Here is a 24,282-nt window from a genome sequence, read left to right on the forward strand (position 1 = left end):
TAACCGCTGAAGCAGCAGAGACACCTCGGGCCTCGAGGGTGTGGCAGGGAGGCCGGGCCTCGGGCAAGGGGGTCCTGGATGCGGAGATCCGTCCTCTGAGGCCCAGCCGCCCTGGCTAAGCACGTGGGGCCCTGATTTCAGACGGCAGGAGGGAGGGACTCACGCCACTGGCCCAGCTCCATTCCAGGTTCAGAGGATGGGCTGTGAGTCCAGCTGCGTGAGGAGACACCGCTGCCCCAAGCCCCGTCGCCAAAACAACTCCTGAGCCTGTGGTTCCCGAAGCGGAGAGGAAGGTTCCCAGATGGTGGACGCTGCCCGGGAGGCCCACAGAGGCTCTCCTCAGCGAGACACTCTTCCCTAAAGACAGGATCCCTCTGACACCCAGACGACAGCCCAGGTGCCTCCACCACCCGCCCAAGAAAACGCCTGCAGCCAGTGCTCCTCCACTTTAAAGAAGGAGCCTCGGGCTCTGCGATGCTCAGCTGCTGAACTCAGCATCGGCGGCAACCACTTTCAGGGAGGGGCAGGGGTGGTCTTCGCACTCACAGGACCCCTCGTGCCTCCAGACCGCCCCCCGGCCCCATGTGGATGGTGGAGTGGGCGTCCCAGGGTTGGCTCTTCTCTGAACAAAAACCTTCTCCAAAAGAAGGGCGCTGCCCACCAAGGGTCATGGGACACAAAATGCCACCACACGGCAGACGCTTTGAGTCCGTCAGAGGAGGTGACAGCGACGTCCAGCACCTGCTAAGGACAGGAGGACGCGGCCCCCTCATGAGAAGAGAAGGCCCCCACGCAGGCCACCCACACCCGCCGTCAAAGATCCACGTGGGGCCTCTTGGTACAACCTAAACTTCCAAGAGCTGACGCCAAGAAGAGATGACCGCCACTCCCATCCCACCCCCCCACTCCCAACATCACGCTTGCTGAAAGCCAACCACATTCTGGGCTTCTTTCTACAGCCTCTTCCAAAATTTCCATACGTTTCTGTTAACTGCTGAAAGAGTCCTCTTCTACGGAAAATTCACTAATTGTTTCAGCAATTTACTACATAAAGGCGAAACACATGACTTGAAGAAAAATAAATAAGTCACATCCACTCTTACAACCCAAACAGAATTTACTGTTTTGGCATAATTTCTGCTAACCTTTTCCTCTGCAGAAATTAGTTATTAACGCACATGAATTTAACTAAAGTTTACGTGGGATACAATTCAAGCATCCTTTTCATTTGGGAAACAGAAAACATCCTGCCTTGTAGCACCAAGTTAGATAAAATTTCAAAACAAAGCGCAACCCACCCGTGCCCCTGTGGCAAAGCTCCCTGAAGTCACCGAGGAACTATGCAGGGGTGTTCCAGCCGCCGTCCCTCGGGCACAACCACCAACCCACGTGCTCCGCTTCTTTCTCCAAATGGAGTCCCAATGCGCAGCAGGAATCTGGCTGATAACACGCAAATGAAAGCAAACTTCCTTATATAAAAACAGAACCGCTTGTTTCCAAATACGTACAATCCAGCAGGCTGTGGCTGCTGTTTCCTTTCTCTGAGGGGTCGGGGCAGGGGTTAATCCCATACTCCTTCCTATCATGCATACCACTGACACCAATGTAGATGACTCAGACATCCAAAAATGCATCACTGGCCCAAGAGAGGATTCAAATATTTAGGGCCTGATAAGTGCCTGACACACGTGATGCTGCCTCGCTCTCAGGGACTCAGTGCTGGACACACGCAAACAGAAAACCATGACACAACAAGGCGGAGGACGCGGAGACAAAAGCAGGGGCAGAGACGAGGAAGAGCAGGCGCCGCTCCCAGGATGGGGAAGAAAGCCAGGCACAGAGGCTCGCGGGGAAGCCTCGGGAGGCGGCACAGACCACGATGTGACGCGGATGCGGCAGGGCAGGCGTCAAGGATGGGACAGGACGCAGGAAGAGCGGGCACACAGCCAAGTCGCCAGCACCTCGCAGGCGATTCTAAGCAGGGAGCGACTTAATTCTCGCTGCCAGACTGCGGGCAGGCGACACGGTGGCGACGCGTCAGACAGACCATCAGACGGACCGAGAAGGCGGTCACGCGAAGGGGGACCCAGTCAGGAGGGGCCCAGGCTCTGGCAGGAGGTGGGCGGTGGTGCTGGCTGCGGCTGTGCGGACACGGCAGGATCACAGACCGAGGGTAAAGGTCAAGGAGACAACAGCAGGAACTCTCCTGTCCGAGCCCCTCTGAACTTAAGTCCTGCACAGAATCCACACCAAGGGTCGAAAGCTCCCGTCAGGGGCTGGTGGGGTTGGCCTCCCCCCAGCTCCATGGCTGCGAGCGTCCTTCATGGTAACGTCACAGAGGGTGGAGCCCCTTAACCTGCTCTGAGGCATCCGCCAGCCCCGCATGCGCCCGCCTCTCCCTTCACTCGTTTAACGTCTGTGGAGACAGCTGCGGGGCAGGCAGTTCAGCAACCTGCTCCTCGGATGGGGAGTTCCTGAGGCATCACAGCACCCCGGGATGGAGGGCGTGGCCGGCCGGGCTCGGGCGGATGGGGCCCCACACTCACCCGGAAAGTAGGGGTGTCACAGCTCTGGCCAACAGCGCCTGGAGCTCGGATCTCACCACCACACACCCCCGGGGGTTGTACGCTTCGAGAACAATCACGACATGGAAACCCACCCAGGGAGGCAGAAGCAGAGCCAGCCTCTGCCCCCGGCCTCCCGACCCCGGCACGTCACTCTGCCCAGGAGCCGCCGAGCCCCCGGCACAAGGGGAAGCAGCAGAGGGAGAAGGAACCCAGCAGGCCGCGCTCGCAGAGCCCCAGGCCCACACTCCTCCGGCAGAGACCACCGTCTCTGGGGCCACGTGCCCGCTTGGCTGAAAAAGGCCCCGAGAGCAGCAGGGTAAGGATCAGGACCTACGGAGAGGAAGCAGGGGCGAGGGCTGTGTGCTGTCGGGGGCACTCCTACCACCCGCTCCGTAAAGGACAAAGTAATGCTCTGATGCCCTGAGCACCCGCGGGACACAGGCCCGCCCTGAGGCGCGAGCCACCAGGCTTTCCTGCTCAGTCCTCACTCAGGCTGCAGGGACTGGACCGTGCGGCTGAAGCACGACTTCCATCAAGATGACCGAAGGGGCTTCCCTGGTAGCTCAGTGGTTAGGAATCCGCCTGCCGATGCAGGGGACACGGGTTCGAGCCCTGGTGTGGGAAGATCCCACATGCCGCAGAGCAACTAAGCCCGCGCGCCACAACTACCGAAGCCCAGCGCCTAGGGCCCGTACTTGGCAGCGAGAGAAGCCGCCGCAATGAGGAGCCCGTGCACCGCAACGGAGACCCAACGCAGCCAAAAATAAAAAAATGACCGAAGGCTGTCGTAATAAACAATAACTGAAATAAATCATCAAGAAGAATAAACATTCTAATTTCGGTAGGGTCTTATATTCACAAAATCTTATTTTCCTAAAGACACAGTTTAATCCACATAAAAATCTCGAGTGATTCTAGCTTCTTCTCGATACTGACATCCGTTAAAGACTTACTAAAAAACCGTATTACGTAGACTAAGCGGCCATGTGCCATGAACTCGCAGTTGTTTCATCAAAGCACTCCACCAGCGGACACCACATGACAAAGTGCAACCCGGGCCGAAAAGAAGACCCAAAGGACAAGAGAACACAAGTCCTGAACAGTTGTGTGTTGAATGAGATATAGTAGGTATTAACACTGGCAAGAAATCTGGGAGAAAGTTGGGTGTTTTTAACACATACAAACGTTCCAAGTAAATTAAAGAAGCAAACAGACATACAAGTGAAAGTACATAAAAAAATATGAAAATTTTTGGGCTTCCCTGGTGGCGCAGTGGTTGAGAGTCCGCCTGCCGATGCAGGGGACACGGGTTCGTGCCCCGGTCCGGGAAGATCCCACATGCCGCGGAGCAGCTGGGCCCGTGAGCCATGGCCACTGAGCCTGCGCGTCTGGAGCCTGTGCTCCTCAACGGGAGAGGCCACAACAGTGAGAGGCCCAAGTACCACAAAAAAATTTTAAAAAATTTAAAAATGAAAATTTTTTAGTTGTGGAACATGTAGGACATTAAACAAAAGGCCACCCCAAAAAAACACACAGTATGTCAAATGAAAACATGACAACTGAAAAGGAAAATCACTTTAACAGAGCAAGGAAAGGACTCATAAAACAATGATGTAACAGGGGCCTGTGAAATCAGGGAACAACTGCAGAAAAACAGGGATGCCGCCAACAACCAAGAGGCTCCACCTCATACAGTAACCAGAAATTTAACCAGAAATTTGAAGTTTAACAACTGTTATCAGCCAGTATTGACAAGTACGTTGGTAGGCACATACTCTCTGTGGAAAGCAATTTATGGCTTCCAGCTTTAAATGCCCACATTTCTCCACCTGACTATTCAACTTCTTCTAGGCACCCGATTCAACAGAACTCCTCCTCCAAGGACACGCACGCACGCCAACACCTCAACAGTCACGGGAACAAAGGAGCGCCGACGCTCCCCAGGCTGCACGAGACTCTCAGGCCAGAGGTGCGACGGGCGCCAACAGCCCCAGGCACAGACCTCGGGCTGGGCGGCTGCCCCAGCCAGGCGCACGGGACCACAGCCGTTCCAGAAGCAGCTGGAACCCAGACCCTGCCCAGCAGGGCGGCCAGCAGCCAGCACCGGGCCTCCACAGGACCCTTCCGCCACGCTCCTCCAACACGCGAGCACGGGTCGACTGCGCACGGTCCCCTCGGGCGGCCCACGGCACGGGGAAGCACAGGCGTCACGCGCGGAGACCGCCTCGCCTGCCCGCCTGCCCGGTCCTGGAGCCCGTGCTACCAGAGGCCTGGCGTCACCTCCAGCACGCCGGTGTGTCAGGTGAGAGCCCTCGGCCTCGGCTTGGGGCCGACAGCAGCAAGTGCAGCCCAGCTGGGTGCAGGCTCCGGGCACCTCCTCACTGCCGCTGACTGAGGGGCGGCAGAGGGGAAAATGTTCCCCCAAAGTGGAAAGACGGCAGCAGGAAAGGGTAACTCTTCCCTGGAAGCAAATGCAAACCAGAGTGAGAGGGAGGTGTAAAGCCCAGTGGATGAAGGGGCTCACCAGGAAGCTCGGGCGTCTGGCTGCCTCGCGCTGGGAGGGGCACAGCCGCGCCCCGTGGGTGGTCCCCATCTTCCCCCTTGTGCAATCACAGGGGTGTATTTATCACCTCTTTGGTAAATGCAAGATTTTTTTAGGAGCTCCAGAAACATTTTTAATTAGGAAGAAATCCCACATCATCCCATTTTCAAGTATAAACGACTCAGAGGGGAAATCATTTGGCGGTATTTTTTTGGTACAACCAGAAAAGAGTGGTTTCTGAACGGGTGTCAGCTAACACTCCGAAGATGCTGGGGGTGGTCTTCACACGCTGTAGTACACGGCACATCACGCGGCAACTGGATATAAACCCACTCATACAGTTCACGCGTCTTGAATACCGTAAATGACTCCTATTCCCCGCTGGCTTCTGCCTGATGCTGGCCGTCCCAGTCAGAGCTCAGCGCCCTCAGACACCTGTGCTGGTGGCCGTCCAACCAGGTTCCCTAGTGAGTCGGCTAACATATGTATGTATGTAGGTACAGTGTGTATGACAGTAAACTGTGCAACAGTGGAACTCGGGGTGTAACAGCTTTGTCCACATTTGAAGATACTGGTACCTGACATCCTCTTAAGGAAATGCTACCTCCAGAACTTAAGCTGGCAAGTCGCTGGAATTACTGTTTCAAGAAGAAAAATATCTACATGACTTTTTAGATTTTTGGTACACACATCAAGAACTGTGTGCAAACTGGAATGTCCTGTGTACTGATCCTCAAAACCAATAAATCTCGATTATTGAAAAAGAATTAGGGGAACAAGCCTAGTATTAGTCTCTTAAGACCGTGGTCACACTGTGCCCACCCGCTGCACCTACCTGGGGTGGAGGGATGGCCACCAGAACGTTGGGACGGCCCCCGGAAGGACCGAAGTCTGACCACTACTTCCAGGAAGGCCTCAAAGAGGCCACCTCCCCCTCCCGGCTTCACCGCCTGCAGTACTCTCAGGCACGTCCACACCCTGCCCGCGGGCTCGCGCTGCCGTCCAGCTGAGTGGAGCTCCGCAAGGGCAGGGAACTCCCCGCATCACACGCTAAGGAAATGTGGTCTTCCCTACGAGACGACGGGAGGAAGGATGCAACGCTGCTTCTGCTACAGCAGGCCCAGCTCTGGGTCCTACAGCCCTGGGACGTGCTCCAGGTAAGAAAGTCCTGTTCTCGTGATGTCCTACCGATGCCTTGAATGCCTCTGGGGACCAGGACAGGACGAGGGAAGGGGTGGGGAGAACAGCACGATGCTGCTGTGCTCTGTGTTCCTTTCAAGAAGCAAATCAATCCTACTGGGATAGAAAAGGACAAGTAATAAGCTGCTATAGTTACTAGACTGTGAAACTCCACCACCATGGACTATTCAGTGGTCCAAAGAACAAAGAAGTGTCATGAACCAAGATGCACCCCCCAGTCCTCCCAAACCAGACCTAGTGGCTACTCAGCACTCTCGGACTGGGAGACACGGTGCTCCCAGGCTCACAGGCAGCATTCCAGGGGCACAGTGGAAATGAGTGCCATGGGATGATTTATACAACAGATACTTAGGGAATGCTTCCAGCACCACGGGCTAGGGAGAAGCAGCAAGAAAATGGGCAAAGCCTGCCCTCGTGGGGTCTGTATTCCTATGGAGGTTGGACTGCAGAAGAGGAGTCTTTGTTCCCTGAATGCTGGGGCCAGAGGGAAAAGGAGAAATAGTCATGGCTCTCCACAAAGGGCAGAACTCACCCGGGTCCAAAACCTCAGTTAATGCCTTTGCATGTAGTTTGGTAAGAACAACTTACAGAGCACACGAAGCAAGGAGCAGAGATGCACCTAAGCAGGGGGCAGCACCGGGTCTTCTGACGCCCAGTCCCACTGCTAGTAAACAAGACTCTCCCCAGAGTCCCAGCCAGGGCTAGTCTTTGGAAATCCATGATCACCATGATTCCTAGATTTCTGACTGACAGAGAAACAGCTGTTGTAACCTTCCCTCCTCTGACCTTTTCAAGTAGCAAGATGAAATAACTAATTTAGTCACCAAAAAAAAGAAAGAACAAAAGTTGTCTTACCCCATTTTAACCACCAGTCATACTCAGTACCAAATCTCCATCTAATTAGAACAGAACTGCAAGGAACAGCAGATTCAGAGGTGCTGAGACAAGTCACCCGTGACCAGCTCTAAAGGCAGAAGCCTTAGACTGACTTTAAGGACGCAAGAAACGGTGACTGAGGAAGAATCTGATTATTTAAGCAAATGTTTCTAGACTTGCAGCATTGAACCACCCACTCTGAAAGTACCAATCACCTCGAAAATAACTCAAAAGGAGGCAGAATCTCGTACCTCATTAAAAAAAAAAAAAAGGCCACTGGGTCGTACAGGGCAACCTCCACTTGACCACACCATATCAAGTGCTCAAATTCACTCCACAATTCTGGGCTTGACAGCCTCCTGAAATAGTAATAATTATCCCATTACTAAACTTGCTGATGGCTAACCACTGAGAAGCAGTAGCAGAGACAATTAAATGAATTACAAATTACTGTTGGATTCTCTAAAAATAAAAATATTTTCATGCGATTATGTAGTGCTGAAAGGAGAAACCAGAGCAGTCCCTGAAGAGGCTGAGGACAGCTAGTGGGTAATCAAGCAGGAACGGTGCGGCTGTAGTAGACAATAAACAAAGTGAAAACTGACTGGAAAGATGCTGCCCACAAATAATGTCCCTGGAGCTTCCCCACATCTGTACTAAAGACTCCAGCAGGCCAGATACACAGGTTACAAGAGTAACTTCAGGGAAGTCTAAAGCTACCTCTGCAAACTTCTACAATGTGCCCTTTGTGGACCCTCACGAGGAAGAAAGATGAGCTACCGGGGCAGGTGTGACCAGTGGTATCATCTGTATCACAAAGAAGCAGTACCTGGGCTGCTAAAAGCAAACCTGGAACCTTTGGAACCTGAACCGAAAAGGCAGGAATGAGGCAACTGGCCATCAATGAACTACATCAAAGCAACGGAGGTGCAAACCGCAGCGAACGAGAAAACAAAGCATAAGTGAGAAAAGCACAGCACACTGCTGCCCCCTCAAGACTGTGCTCCGGGGAGCTGAACAGAAGACCTCCATCCTGAGCGACTGTTACGATAACCCCCCGAGCATGGAGGAGACGAGCGCACACATGATGTGACAGCCCCGCAGCAGGCTCTCCCAGACGGTGGGCTCCGCTGCAAAGGCATTCAGGGCTACAGGAAGACTTTTGGTTTTTTAATCGGAAAGCACAGGGACTAACAAGTGACCAGACCTGTAATGTGAATTAAATGCTCTTGTCCCAAGCCGCTCCTTACGTGGTGTCACTATCAGTGCTGCAGCAACACTCACCTAACCGTCACAGCTGTTTCACAGCACACTGGACCCAAGGCTGCGGGAACGAACCTGACTGCTTCCAAATACTCAGCAAACAAGACCCGACAACAAGTTCTCTTTCCTATTTAATTAACATTCCTATCACCAGACATGCAGAATAACGGCAATTTTCAAAGTGGGAATGGTGAACGTGTGACTGTGACGCTCCCCTCAAAACATGTCCCCAGAAGAGGTTCATCTTCCACCTGCGCCCTCAAGTGGAGGGACTTGCTCACAGCCGGGGCTGCACTAAACCCGACCATCCCAGCACACTCAGACGTGTAAAGCCAAGGTTCCAATAAAACGCTTCCTGGACACCAACAACTGTGGGCTGGACGAGACTTCTCTTCATTTACCTGGTGTCCTGAGGGGGCCATCGAGCCTGTTCTACCGAATGGTTCGTTCCACCCACCAATGAGAAATATAATCTCCAAGTCAGGGAACTGGCAGCCGTTCCTGTGAGCTTCTCACTTAGTAACAGAGAAACCACCTATCCTGACAGCAACAACGAAAGCAGACTTTCTGGTACTAGGGTTTTAGTTTGTGAAAGGAGATTCTACAATGTGGTTTCCCAGCGTGTGGTGTGCCTACACCTTCTCCACAGGCTCCGTGAGCTAAGACGGCGGGGCACACGGAAGCCCCTTTCCTTGTCTTCCTGGGTCCAGCTGTCTTCCAATACTTACATTCAAGTTTGCAATGTCTTTTTTAACACCTTCTTCTAGCAGTCTCACACTGCTTAGTCCCAAAACAAACTCGAGTGGGGTAGTATAAATACAATCAAACTCTTATTTAATATTCCTCTGGCTGGAATTCCAGTTATCAATGGTTATCGTGACAGATTATACTGATTGAAAACCAAAAGAAATACCTTTACCTGTGCCCACACCTGTATTGTTCCATGACTTTACTACGCATATTATCTTTAAACGAGCTGGCATCGAACATAACCTAGAAAACTGCAACATATTCTGAAGAATGGAAAACTGGACAGCCGTTTCCTCCCTCACCAAAGAAATGTTCAATAAATTGCTAATCATTATTCAACACTGATAGGAAAATTTTCATACGCACTCCAAATACACCAAAGAACACACGTAACTGAAGTCCAGCATCGGCCTTAGTGACCGGACACAGCAGGAATGAAAGGACTCTGGCAGCCCAGGCACAAAGTCACACACACACACGCAGGAGGCCTCGCCCCACTCAGGAAAGAATGCACCAAACACATTTGCATTTATTTTCTTTTTTTTTTTAAGCAAATGACAAAGACCCAGTTTACCAGCTTAACTTTTTAAACCTAAGCTTAACACGTTACATATTTAAACAATTGTCAAAACTTACTAAGTTGCCAGCATTCATGCACAACTAGAAAACATCCTCAATTTATATTAAACCAGAAATGTATTACCATTAATTCATTAATATCTTTCACTACTAAATACTGAAAAAACTTGAAATTACTCTGTGGAAGATGCGCCCTGGCGACGTTAACTTCACAGCAGCTGACACTACTTGGCTCATGTTTCAAACACAATGGAAAAGCAGGTCCGTGCTGGTGTTAGTGTACGGAAGAGTCACGGCCACCTTGGATTACGTTTAATAAAAAAGCAAAGTGCATACAGAGATTTACAACAATTTTAAAGACAAAAAAAAAATGGTCCTATCATGTGGTCCCAACAATAAACTCAAAAGTCTATGACAAGTAGGGCTCCGATGAGCTGTGTATAAATACTTTAGATTAAGTACAGTTACACTGAGAGTCGAGTTCATGTGAAATCTTCAAAAAAATGTTCCTGCCAATCCTCCCGTGGCGCGCGCCAGAGGGGACGCTCTGCTGCGCACGTGCGGCGAGCTACTTGTTATCCAAGCGCAGCAGCTGCTCCTTACCATTTATCGTCAAGGACTTCAGCTGGCCGTCTTCTTCGACTTCCACTCTCTCTTGACCATTCTCGACAATCCTGGGGCGGGGGGGGGGGGAATAAGAGGCATTTTACAATCTTGTTATCAAATATGTAAACACGTATGTGAATATAAATGCATATTTTTACAGGACTTGCCACAGATATACGTGCAATTACTAATTTTGTGGCTGAAGCCAACCTGCTGAGGACAGACGTTTCTTAAAATCTGACACTGAACACGGGCACAGGCACTAGCAGTCAGAACGGTCCCGGTTTCACTATGAATGGTTCCATTTTACCATCCAACACACTATTACCCGTGAACAAGGCTCTAAGTAAGGGTGATGTCTAATATATAACACTGAGCAAAAATTCAGAAGGAAAAGCTCTAAATCGGAGATTAAGATTCTCATGGTACCAGACAGACTTAACATACAACCCGTATGTCACACACTGGAGGGTGTGCAAAGAAAATGTGGCACCAATGAAACACCACACCTACTTATTAGAAATATGAACTAGAGAAGATCACTGTACCTCTTTGTAGTGATTTTTCTGCCATTAACCACTTTAGTAGAAGTTGATATAGATTTGTAGTTGCCCATCCCACTGCCACCAAATGCCGTGGAAGAGAATGAAGTGAGGCCCCCATGACCTAGTGAACCAAAGGAAGTGAATCCTGTAGGAAAACAGGAAAGCAAGATTAGAGACTGGGATGTCCACTGTTGATTTAATGCACACACTTCCATCAGAGCTACAGGGCAGGAGGAAGCCCCCACTTTCCAAAGGGCTCTGCTGGGCTTCCCTGCACTTCACCCTACTGAAGGGGAGCAACTTGGAGCCATGCATCTCACAGGAATGGGGCGAAGTTCCTGCCACAGATGGGCAAAGCCAACTTGCTTCTGACTTGCCCCTTGTAATTGTGACCACGGGGAATAAAAACCTGAATTATTAAAAAGCTGAAACAATTTTAGAAAGAATACCACCAAGAATTATCTGGGAAAGCACGGGTCTGCAGTTCACGGACTAATTCTCAATTACATGGTGATCGACTACGGACGCCGACTTCCACAGCCACACTAAAGCAAGCCAACTTCGATGTCGAGACTGCTTGCTTGTTCAAAGAACTTACCTACCTGTCCCACTCCAAAAGGCCCACATCACAGCACACGTTGCACACTCCCTAACAACTCTTCCTGAGGCTCCTTAAAGGTAAGGACTGCGTCCCACACACATTTCTTAAATGAAGTTCTGTTGTGATATTTTTAACCAGCTCTATTTTACTCTCCCTCACACTTGAGCACACTACATGGGATCTAACGAAAGGATCTGCTGGATAGAAGTGCACCGACACGTGCCCTGTGTAGTCAAGTCCAGCGGCATTTGAGAAGAGCCCTCGCAGGTGCATTGTGTGGGGTGGCCTGTACGAGGAGCATAGCCAGTTCTCACCACAGAGCGTTTACACAAAAATGAGCACCAGAAACACAGCAGCTCCTCTGTTAAGAGGAACTGGGTGAGCTTCAAAGAAAAGCTAAGATTACAATTCTTCAGGTGAAACACAGGGTTCCATCAGGCCGTGTGCACATGACTGCAGCTGGCGGACGGCCTGTACATCAACAGCTAAGCTCTGTGCGGCAGCGCGAACACAAGTGACCACGCCTCACCTGGGGACTCAGCTTGGCTCTGGTCACACAGAGACCGCATTAAAGCCCCACCTCCTGACCCCATCAACCTGGACTCGCCTAAGATACTGGAATTTTTTTTAACTGTTGAGGTTAGATAAAAAAGGATTTAGTGAGATTGTCTAAGCGGGTTATTTCAGTTATTTATCTCAAAACACCTTACTCCTTTTAACCAGAAATTTCATTAAATGCTGGCCACCTTTAACAGTTAAGATCAGAAGTAGGTTTTCAAGTATAACATTCTTGGGAAGATTAGGAAAAAAATGTAGGTTACTAAGCACAGCCTTGTACACATAAAAAATACTGGCAAATCTGCTAAGCTGTTCTACCAAAAGGCATTATACACCTACTGCAAAGTGCCCGAACTAGAAGAGCACCGCACTGATGTCTGATCACACGTTTAGTACCTGTATCAAAAGAAGAAAATCCCCCTCCAAAAGAGGGAAATCCACCGAAAGTGGAGAAAAACGACCCCGTGCCTCGGTTCCGGCTTCCGCGGGGGCCCCTTCGATTCCCAAAGAAGTCCTCAAACGGGTCTTCTAAAAACAAACAAAAGTGCTTTGTGAAAATTGATTCAATTTTGCTTTTTCACAGGAGAGCTTCAATAAGGGTTAATGCCTTATGATACACTGTTCCATTAGGAACAAAAAGCTTACCAAGAAATTACAACAATGTAGCGTATCTACAGAGCAGCCAGAAGTCCATCTAACCAGCAGTTTTACTTACTTGTTTAACGCAACTAAAGCCAGAATACATCAGGGATTTACAACAAACAAACACACACACACAACACTATAAATATAAAGCTCAAGGCCATCAATCTGCACTACAGACTTGGACAGAGAGCTGTTTTAACATAGCTTTTTACTGAAAGTTCTGGTAGACACTGTCCCAGCTGATGCCATTTAAAAGGTTAGGATTTCACACCTAAGCAGTCGTACTGCATGGAGTCTGGGTTGCCTTCTCCAAAGTCATTCAGGAATAAAAACAAAAATGGATTTTTCTACCGTATTTACGTATAACGCAAGAGAACGCTGTAGCAAAGTGGGGCAAAATTGAACAGCCGGTGACTCTGAGCCAAGCGCTAAGGAATCCCTTTGACTTTTCTCAACAAAAATTTAGGAAGGAAAAGCTGAAGTCAAATCTGAATAAATGTTAACTGGCACACACTACATTATACTTTAATAGAAAATTACTAACGTGAATAGGCATCATATTACTACTGGAGATACCAAAATGCTCCTGAAAATAAAAATAAGATTAGCCTGGACACTTTAGGGGCTTTTTTTGGTTGTTGTTATCAATCAGTGAGCACCTACTGAAAACATGAATTATACAAGCTTTTAAAAAAAGTCACTGAGGTTCTATGAAATTAATCAGCGCTATACTTTTTTTTCGAGGAAACGGGAATTCTTTAAGAAATGAAAACAAGGACTCCTGATGGATGAGTAAGCTAGAAATGCACATTGGGGAACGAGAAAAGCAACCCATGACACACAAACTACAGAATCAGCACGGCATATTTTTAAGACAAGGCAAGAGTGACCAAAGCAGGAAGTTAATGCATTTGAGTAGTGAAATGAAAGGAATAAAAGTAAACAGAAAAATAAACACACAGTGAGCACAAAACCAAGTAGAAATTGAGATTCACGGCGCACTCGTGTTTACAGACAAATGTGACCTGAGCAGCGTGCCACACCCCCAGGGTAACTGGCAGTGACCTGAAAGGATGTGCGAGAGGTTACGTGCGCTGTTGCTCACAGACCCTGAGGAATGACCAAGGGCCAGGCAAGGCCAAGGCAGCTTAAGCAATACTCAGAATGGGGGCGAGGAAAGGGGTGGCAAAACGACATGGCCGCACACGCCTAGAGCCCGTGCTCTGCAACAAGAGCAGCCCCCGCTCGCCGCAGCTACAGAAAGCCTGTGCTCAGCAACCAAGACCCAAAAATAAATAAAAATTTTTTAAAAAGCAAAAAATAAAAATAAAAACCTACAAGGCCTCTCTTAAATAAGAGAGCTATGCAAAGTACACGAAAACAGGCCTGAAGAAGCAAACATTTAGAAAACCTGGTCACTGGTGGCCTGTTGAGAGACGAGAAAGAAGGAATGCTAGAGGGAGAAGGAGTGAACATGTGCACAGAGAGCAGGTCCACCGCCCCAAAGGGGGCCCGAGCCCCACGCAGCACTGGGCAAGGGCCTCTGTTGTGAACAAGAAAGCTCCAGGGCCTGCTGGTCTTGCGCTTAATTCCCACGTTCCACAGTAAACGCCACTGTTTTCAAACACAACTTTAAGAAATTCATTTACCAGCTACCTTGTGAACAGGGCTTACAATCCCATTATTACCATATTTAGAAGTGTAAGTAGAAAAATGGACCATAAACTTTATCTAGAGCTGGAGACATTCTGTAAATTTCTTCAGAGACTTCATCCTGTTCAAATAAAATACAAGCGTTCTATTTACTAAGTCACCTTTTACCTTATTATCGTGGCCTACACACCTGCAGTGACACATTCTCTATGGATCCGAGCTACAAGATGGCAGATAATTAACATTCTTATGTTACAACCACCCACGTTAAGACACACAAGCGTAATATAACAAGTACAGTTTAAACTCACAGTGCAGTAGTTTTCTCTTTCAAGCAGTAGCCGTTAAGAAGAACCTACAGGACCAGCTTTAGATTTTCACTATCCATATATGAGTTCCTAAACGATGTGCTGTTCTGCACATGCTCTAAAGTTTTAGTTTACACTGAATCACGTTGTTTGCGTCCTTCTGCAATGTTCCTTTTATTACTGCCATAACAATTAGTTATGTTACAATTTAAGGTTCATACAGCAACTAAATCTTTAAAGGTTGTTCACAAGGCTTTTGAGACCAACTTAAACCAGTGTCCATGTGATACCACCACTGAATGAACGGTTTTAATTTGTTCACATGAAGCTAAATTAAGCCTTTCATAATTATAAAATCACCTTCTTCAGAAGCTACTTCAAAAGATGGTTGAGTAGTATGTTGTAAGAAGGCCAGCTAGCTTTTCAATTACATTTTCTTGTACTTTTGTATTTTTATTTTTAAAATCTTTTATCTTGCATATTTTTCTATTATACAGCCTAAATATGACTTTCTACAATTCAAGTAGTCACCGTATTTTAACGTGTAATTTCAGATATTACAGTTAACCCTAAAAATGAAAAGTCTCATTTGTAACAGTCATGGTGACACCAAAAAACACATTAAAAAAAATGTCATGATTGTAGTGACGTGTTGTTAACAGGTGCCACTGTGAGAGCAGGCAGATCCTTCTTAAGAGCCTCCCATCACTGGCTGCTGCTGGGTTGGGGAGCATGGACCATGAGCTTTCACGATCTTCAGCCCCCAAGCTAAATACAATTTTTAAAGACCCTTCAATCCAGCAATTCAATTCTACTTCAGGGAAATCAACTCATCAAACATGGAAATAACTTACTATACTAAAGGAGTCCAAAGCATTTATAGTGAAAACTGAAACTTACCTAATTTTCCAAAAGAGTAAATGAATGGAGAGCATGTTAAATGCAAGTATTTGAATGGTCATCAAGCTTACGCTTTAGAAAAAGGCAGAAGAGAACATACATATATATATACACACACACACACACATCCCAACTATAATATCTGAAAAATGTGGACTTTCAATTGGTGGTAAGACAAAGGTTGATTCCCCCTCCCTCCTTTTAATCTCATTTATGTTTTCCAATTTCTTACGTTGAGTCTGTGTTATATTATTATTTTTGAGGTTAAAAGGGGCAAATACTGCATTTACTATAAGTTTTAATAAGACATGTCAACATAACCAAATATTCTACCAAGTACTTTTTTACTTTCACTCCCCCAGGGATACAGAACCACACAGCCAGCCAAGGTGCCTGGTGGGCAAAGGGAATATGGACCAGGCGGAAGAAGGAGGTAGTTACAAACAGCAGCTACGACCACAGGCCCTGTTACAGAAACAAGGGTTGCAAGTGCCGAGTGTATTTCCTCCTTATTTCTTTATGAATACTTTGTGCATACATGTTATTCATAAACACTAAGCACAGCTTTATCTTCTTGCCTCTTTTACCCCCTTATCACATCACATCACATCAAATGCAGGCTTTGCATCACAGTGGGACAACAAGGAGAAAGGTAAGTTCAAGGACCTTACCTCCTATTTGGGAGAAAGGTTAGCGCATTCTCGATTACATGCAGGACAGCCATCGCGTTAGGCACGATTATGATCTTGCTATTGTCTCTATTTGGAGATCAAGCATGGTTTAAGGAGATAACGAGTGTGGGTGCCGAGTTGGGAGGGAGTGGACAGCTTCTGTGTGTCACCTTGAAGGGGCCACAGCACCAGTTATTGGGTGCGTCTCCGAGGGTGTTCTCGGGTGAGATGACCGTTCACATTAGTAGGCTGAGGAGAGCAGACTGGCCTCCCCAATGTGGGCAGGCCCCATCCCATCAGCTAAAGGGCTGAATAGACCAAAAGGCCAACCCTCCCCCCTCTCCCCCACCGAACACAAGAGAATTCTGCTGCCTGATGGCTTCTGAACCGGAACACTGACGGCACTTCTAGCCTGATGGAGTCAAACCGGGACATCAGCTCTGCAGATTTTCAAAGTGTCCATCTTCATAATCAAATGAGCCAATTCCTTACACTGAATTTCTTCAGAGAGAGAGAGAGATACACACCCTGTTGGATCTGTCTCTCTGGACAACCTACATACATTTCTAAAAGACTTCCTAAATTCTGTAACCTTGGTCATTTTAGAAGGGTCTTTAGCCAGGTCTTTATCCCGTAACAATGCTGTGCTGTGAGATACAACTATTACAGGAAACAGGCACATGCCTATCCTATGATTTAACTCTTTCTTTTCAGTGTCTCAGGCATCCTGGATCAAACACACCTCTACAACTTGGTAAGATCCTGCTCTTCTCTCAGAAGTACTGAATGCAATCCGTGAAGGTGATATTTGCAAAACAGTAAACTGATCAACACCCTAAGTAACGATGTCAAACTTACGACAAAAAGTACACTGCACTGAATGCTGTGAAAAATTAAGCGCAAAACGGGACAAATGTTTACACGCATACATACACAGAGGAAGACTTAAGGAAAAAACTAAGTGCAAAGACGTTTAGAGACACACGTTTTCTTAAATTTTACCAAAATTCAGTATCTGACAGAACAGTAACCACACCACAATGGTTGGCTGAAACCAACTCAAGGCAAATACTGAAATCCACACCAAACGCCAACAGACGCAAAGCCAAGTGCCATGATTCCGAGCACTCTTCCTCTGTCCCAACGGAAACATTTCAGTGAACACAAAACCCAAGCGAGGGAGAGGCCTGCGCTGGTGACTTAGGGCAGCAGCCGGTCCCTCCCTTACAGCCGCACACCATCAAGTTCCCAGGCACACACAAAAAACTGCACAAAAAAGGATAACACCATAAACTCGAAAAAGCATCCTGGGCATTTCAAACAAAGGAAAATCACACTGTACTACAGTTTCAAAGCTCAACTACAGCAACCCTTAGGAAAGGGGAAACACTTGGAATTCAAAGGCCGAGGGGAGCAGACAGATCTCAACGTGATAATCTCCCAGCTAATCCCAACACCACAAATAAAAACCAAAACACTCCTTTCACGACAACTCCAAGTTTTAAAATGTTTTCTTCTCACATATTCAGAAGTAGAAAATAACGTATTTGAAAAGAATCTGAAACAGAAACGGGAACAAATCAGAAACACAGCCACAGCGTGATACGAGATCGGAACCCTGGGGAGGATGGGTTTGGGACACGTCTCCGGGGCTGAACCAGCATCTGGGCGGTGCCTGGCACTGAACAGTAAGCAGGTAATAAATGTATGCCAAGCGAACAGCATACTCTCAATTCTGCACGCAACTACTGTGTTACAAAATGCAATTTCTAGTTTCATCTCAGGTCTCGTAGGAGTACTGTATTTTCTCATGATTACAAAAATCTGTCCAAACCAAGGATCCCAAATACACACACTGGACCCAAACCATCCTATTTCAGACGCCAGCGGAGGTCTGGGGCTCCCTAAGACTCTCTGTCCCTCACAGAAGGAGTCTGTGAGGGTCAGTGTGTGGCCCGTCTCGCCAGGGTCCCTCCTCTCTCTTGGTGCCACGCGCCCCCTCACAAACCACTAGGGAGCCACCCGCCCAGCACTGTGCCCTCGCCCTGCACCTGAGGCCGGGGGAGCACAACTCCAGGAGGAAGAGAAGGTGAGCAAGCCCTACACGGACTTGTGCCTTGGGTGGCACCGGGAGCTCCATTAAACCCTCAAAATCAACTCGTGGCAGGTGCTGGCTTCCCCGGGGGAGATGATCCAAACCTCAGGGCTGCTGCTCTTGTGGCCCAGAAAACCACCGAGCATGACCTTTTCAGGAAACCCTTTCCCCTCCCGCTGGGGATGGGCTGGGGTCTGGCTCAGAGGAACACAAGGCCCGCCGGCACGGTACCCACCCTCGCCCAACTATCTTCGAACGCCTGCTGCCCGTTCCGACAGAAGACTTCCCAAACACGGACAGAGCCACCCTCCTGTCCTCCTGGCCACAGCACCCCTCCCCCAGCGTGGGGGACCAGGGGCTTCGTAGTCGTTTTAAGTCTCGTGCAAAGTGTTTTTCTTTTAACTCCTTTAGCAGGAAACTTCACACGCTGCTGGTGTGGACCTGAAGCCTTACTCCTTGCTGCCTTTCCAATTCCACGCGTGCAGGTCCGTGCAGGTGGAGCCTGGGTGCACGGGACGGGGGCACGCTGGCCACCAGGTCTCAGGCCCACCCGGGGGGTCACCACCCGGGCCCTGCCTCTCCCAAGGGCCTCTCCCACCGCCGCAGCTGCGCTCTCCCACGTCCAGCTCCTCTCGGCGCCTGACTTCAAAGGCTTCCCCTCTCAAAATGTGCTGCTCCTAAACCGCAGGACAAGTCTTCACACGTTATACCGTCAACGGGGCCCCCATCCATGCGGCCTTCCTAACCCGTGACCTCATGTGGGAAGTAGGGCTTCTGCAGACGATCCAGTTACAAGCTCTCTCGGGTGGCCCTGATCCCATGTCACTAGTGTCCCTATAAAAAGGGACATTTGGACACACAGAGGGAACACAATGTGAAGACACAGAAAGGACCATCTGAGGCCACCAGAAGCTGGAAGAGGCCTGGGGAGGGACCCAGCCAGGCGCACCCTGTCTCAGGCTCCAACCTCGGGGTCTGCTGTTCCCGCAGCTTGGACACTAGCACAGGTGCTGCCTCGGGCTGTGACACAGCTTCCCCGTGGAGGGTGGTCTGCAGGGCGTCCCAGGCCCCTGTGCGTCTCCACTCACCTCCACAACGGCCGCGGGGAGCTGCCCAAGGACCGTCAGGCACTAGCAGCAGGAAGTCTTTATTCCAGACACACTGTGGGCAGGGAGTCACGCTGCTGCTCACCGCACAGCCCACCGGGGCAGGAGCAGGGCCTCGAGCTCGGGCCCGCGTCCTCACACCCCTCAGGCCCGCGTCCTCACACCCCTCAGGCCCCCGGGGGCCCATCCTCACTGGAGGTGACCTCCAGGCCCTTGCTGGGGAGCCCAGCCCGCCCAGCCCCACCCCACCCCACCAGGCTCCTCGTCACCTCGCTGGCTACCGCCCCCAGGGCCTCACTGGCCTCCACCACCACCTCCTCCCCAGGCTCCAGCTCCTCGCCAGCTGCCTCCGCGACCCTGGAGGAGAACAAAACGACCGGCTCACGACCCCCCATGCCTGGCTGCGCCCCTCCCTCTGCAGCCCCGCCTGCCTGTGCTGCACCCACGCCCCCTCCTCGGCCGGGTGCCCACGCAGGACCCGTGCCCACATGGATGGGACACAAGCGAAGAGAACTCACTCTCGCTCGGGAAGAGGCTTTCGGTTTCAGAGCCTGGTTTTGGCTATCCAACCAGAGGGTACAAGTCAGGAGAAAGGCCTCCCAGACAGCATTTCCTGCTAGGCCTGTAATGGTCAAAGCTTTTCTATCTTAGAACATCATTCTACCAAGTAACGGCATCCTTCAATAATAAACAAATGAAGGGATCGTCCTGATTCACATTAGTATAATCCTTGCTCATTAATTTCTTCCAATTCACACGCTCCTAAGGCTAGTTTTGTGCATGCTCTACATGCGGGAAAGTCAGCCTTGAAAGGTCGGCCTGCACCCCCACTGCAGAGCCAGTCTTCAGTGTCTCAGAAATGGTTTCCCCTCCCTCTCTGGGAAGGCGTCTGTCAAGGAGGCTTGCGTCTATCTGCAGGCCTGCAGGCCCACATCCTCTTCCCACCACATAACATTCCTTGCAGCGTGGCAGTCTGTGCAGCACCCCTCAGGCCTCAATCCTTCCCACCAGCTCTGGTTCTTCAAGTCTCCTCCCCTTTCATCTGGGGAGTCTGAAGTCAGAGTGTTTTATACTCTGATAAACGCAAAGCGACGCTCAGAATGTCTTTTAACAGGTTTTGAGCTACTCTTTTTGTTTTGGAAAACGGGAGCGGAAAAAAGTTGGTCGTGTGAAAAATTAAGATGAAAAACTAACACACCCACTATAAATGGACGGTATAACCCGGCTGATCTGGATACTGAGAAACACCCACTAAATCACCGCTAAAGCAGAAAACCCCCAACCCTACGTTCACTCGGATCGGCACTGAACATACCGCCATCGGGCCGCACTGTTACTTCATACATGCAGTAGCCGTGGCGCAGATTCTCTTCCTGTCTGTAAACCCTGAGAGCCTAAAAATGGAAGTCACCTAGAACACCTACAAGAATGGACTGGACAAGTTATCGCTGCCACGCTAATCATGAGAAACATATGGGAAACGCCTAGTGCTACAACGTGAGCAACGCAGTATCTCAAACAGAGGGCCCGAGAGTCTAGAGCTACAGGAAGACTAGGTCTCTCCTAAACTGGACTCTGAATCCAATGGAAGAAATTTCCACCGTACGTCCTGCAATCTGTAACTCTTCTAAGCGAATTACATACACACATAAAGATTTCTTTCTATACACGAATCTCAATTTAGAAGGTGTGAAAATCAGTACTCACGATGGGTGAAAACCACATGCTACTTAACTCACCCACGTCTGGTTAGCATCTCTACTTCCTCACTCTAGAAAGAGCGGCTCAAGGAAAATCATTTTCCATGAGAAAGCCTGGCCTGTCAGATTTTTCCCCCAAGGAAAACAAAACCTGGCTACTGTTCAAGCACTAAGGGCCTCTTCCCTTGAGAAGCCCTGGAAGTGATGAAGCAGCGTGTGTGAGCCGCCGCCACAGCACTTTGGCAAGGGCAGCCTGCTCTGCCTTCTCTGCCACCCCCATCACAGCTCGAGGTGGCAGAGACCGGGCCAATTTCACCCAGCACTGCCCTGCTCCCCCAAAATAGCACATCTGGAGCTCGCTAAAGGTTGTAATGAGACACAAGGTAATTTTAAGACGGGAAAGATCATTAAAACTGTTTTTCTTACAGTAAGATATCTTACCAATATAAGGGAAAATTAATAAAGGACATAATTATGTTTCGTATCATATCTATAGGGAGCCTTCCCAATACATATTTCTGCTTATGGTAGCAGTAATTAATGCAAAAAATAAAGTCTTCAAAAAAGATGACAGTCTCCTCCCCCATCCCATTGGAACACTCCCCTGCTTAGCTTTTGTTGTTACATTTGTCCGTGAAAACGCTAATATACGCTACTATACATACACACCTTTCCTCCATAAGCTACTTTCTTAAAAAGTAAAGCCATACAACAGTAAAAAATAAGGAAACGCAGAAACTAACACACCGTTGTAAAGCAATTTACTCCAATAAAGATGTTAAAATAAATAAATAAGGACAGTCTCTCTGAATCCCCATCTGAAATAAACTGAAGGACTGCGCCATGTAAAAGGCCCAACACCTACCAGACACAGTAGCGCCTTACTCCTCTTCGTGCCTGCGACGGGCAGGATCCACTGGTTCCCGTGTTAGCTGCAGACAGAACTGCTGTTCTTATCTCCCTCCTGAGGGGCTGCAGGTGGCGTTCAGTCTTCTCAACCAGGCTCCAGGCAATGAAGGGAGCAAACACAGGGTATGTCTCCCCCTCCAGGAGCCAAAGACAACAGTGGCCTCAGCAGCACACGCTGAATGAACCCTGACCTCTCGAGTCGCCCAGCACACCAGACGTTCCCGACACCAGACCCTAACATGAGCTCCCGACACTGTGCCTCTAGTCGGGCACCAGGACCAAGAGGTGCAGCGGATGGGAAACCCTCTCCTACAATGAAACAGCAGCTAGAGCAGGACGGTCTCCTTTGGCAAAGCTATTCTCTCAAAGACGAACATCTGTGATGCCTTGCTCTAGAGGTGTCCTTTCTTTTCAAAAACTGCAAACTCAATAGTCCTAACACCACAATTAGAAAAACAAAAACACGTTTATAGATCAAATGTCTTCTGAACAATATCTGCCTCGATACTTAGTGTTTTTAACCAGACTATTACACAGCAAATTCACACAGAATTCATTGTCCGACCAGGAACAGCATTTCTGAGCCCCCAGTGTCCACATCCTTCCCACTGCAGAGGTAGTTCAGCAGAGCCAAACACAGCCAAGGAAATGAGTACATTAAAGCCTTTATTATGTAAAGACGCAAGGTGTAAAATTCAGAAAAGTGTTCTGAAGGGAGAAGGAAAAGGGGTTTAGTTAAACTCCTGCACTGCTCAGACAGCAAGTTTAAGGACAAGCTACAACTGTGATTAAACAGAACGGGTATGTCTGTCTTCGTGAGTCACGGACACATCATGTAACCAATGACGCAGATGATGAACTTACCGAAGAAGTCGAATGAAAACGGGTCCCTTCCACCAAAGAATTCCCTGAAGACATCATCTGGGTTTCGGAATGTGAAGCCAAACTGAAACGGACCGTCGAAATGACTTCCACCTACAGAAGCAAGCACAGCTCTGTTACGGATTCCTGCTCGCAGCTGACACACAATCACTTGTCTACAGAACATTATATTTCAGTATAAATCATGATCTAAAAAAGGAAAATATTTCATAAACCTGAGGCTCTCTCAAGGCCTACCGAGATCACAACCACCTGAGCCCAGAGCTGGGAAATGTGCTTGGACGTCAGCGTTCCTGAGCTGCACACAGCACCCGAGGGCTGTCTCACCATCTCTAAATGTGTCATCAGCACACAGTATTACACTATTTTTATTCTTTGTTGTGAAACTTCATGTAAGCCAAGCACATAAACGTTCACTCATACGTGTGTACGGTCAGTTTGGAGCGTGAATGTCTAAATGCTCACTGTGGAGCCGGCAGGACAGCAGATCACTGCAGGAACTTTTCATCAAAAATACACACGTCTAGGCCTCACCACCAGAGGCAGTTACTTTGGTGAAAGAATCTGTTTTTTTAAACCCTGAGGCTATTTTGACATACCAGGTACTGCTCTCAGGGTACAAACTCATGACGTGAGGTTTTACAGTACTTCCTACCTACAAAATGTACACCAATATACACTTCCTAGTATAACGAGATTTTTAATAGGCTTTTTCCGTGTTATCAATTTCTCCTCCCTTCCCCCATCCAGCCCACCCTCCAGGCTGCATCTGTATTTACTGAAACATGAGTGTCCAAGAGGAATAACACACTGAACCCCCATAAGACCCTTTGCCGTCAGACCATCTCCTCTTGTCACTACAAGGCCAAGAGAAAGACCAACGTGTACACACATACCTCCACCACCACCGTTTAATCCTTCTTTGCCGTATTTGTCATAGATGTCCCGTTTTTTAGCTATAAATTTAAAAAGACAAGTCAGTAAAGACCAAGTTGTTCTTTGCCCTCAAAATTCAATAAAGTGTTTCCAAAGTTGTAAACCCAAAGACCCGCTGTGGTTCTCAATTTCCACGATCAATTTTAAAGAGCCAGGCCTCCCTTACTGTAGATGAAAAGGCAAAAGAGGGAACATCTAAGTGCTTCTCTCCCTTAAAAACAACTCGAAATGTTTTTAAGTACTGTAAAGTTTAAAACATTTATTTCACTCTACTGCTCACTGCGCCCACGAATACTACATCAAAACCCCACCATAAAGTTGCAAAACGATTCCAACCCTAGACATGTACCTTCTTACTACAAAGTCCAACTGGGAGATAAGATCTGTGGC

At 48.7% G+C, this 24,282-nt stretch overlaps 1 protein-coding gene across 2 annotated transcripts in view; it reads right to left on the reverse strand.

Annotated features, from left to right (window-relative positions):
- The window catches only part of DNAJB6 (DnaJ heat shock protein family (Hsp40) member B6), a 55,538-nt gene that overhangs the window by 10,541 nt on the left and 20,715 nt on the right, over positions 1 to 24,282 (reverse strand). Inside the window, exons 4-8 of one of the 2 annotated variants that reach the window (XM_004281234.4) lie at positions 23,853 to 23,912; positions 22,939 to 23,049; positions 12,484 to 12,615; positions 10,932 to 11,073; positions 10,381 to 10,451 (exon numbers count right to left, since the gene is read on the reverse strand). In XM_004281234.4, coding sequence (XP_004281282.2) covers positions 10,381 to 10,451; positions 10,932 to 11,073; positions 12,484 to 12,615; positions 22,939 to 23,049; positions 23,853 to 23,912 — 516 coding nt within the window. The remainder of the gene's footprint in view (positions 1 to 10,380; positions 10,452 to 10,931; positions 11,074 to 12,483; positions 12,616 to 22,938; positions 23,050 to 23,852; positions 23,913 to 24,282) is intronic. The other variant, XM_033408281.2, reaches the window with a different exon arrangement.

This window comes from Orcinus orca, chromosome 9 (assembly GCF_937001465.1).
Source record: "Orcinus orca chromosome 9, mOrcOrc1.1, whole genome shotgun sequence".
NCBI classification, from domain to species: domain Eukaryota; kingdom Metazoa; phylum Chordata; class Mammalia; order Artiodactyla; family Delphinidae; genus Orcinus; species Orcinus orca.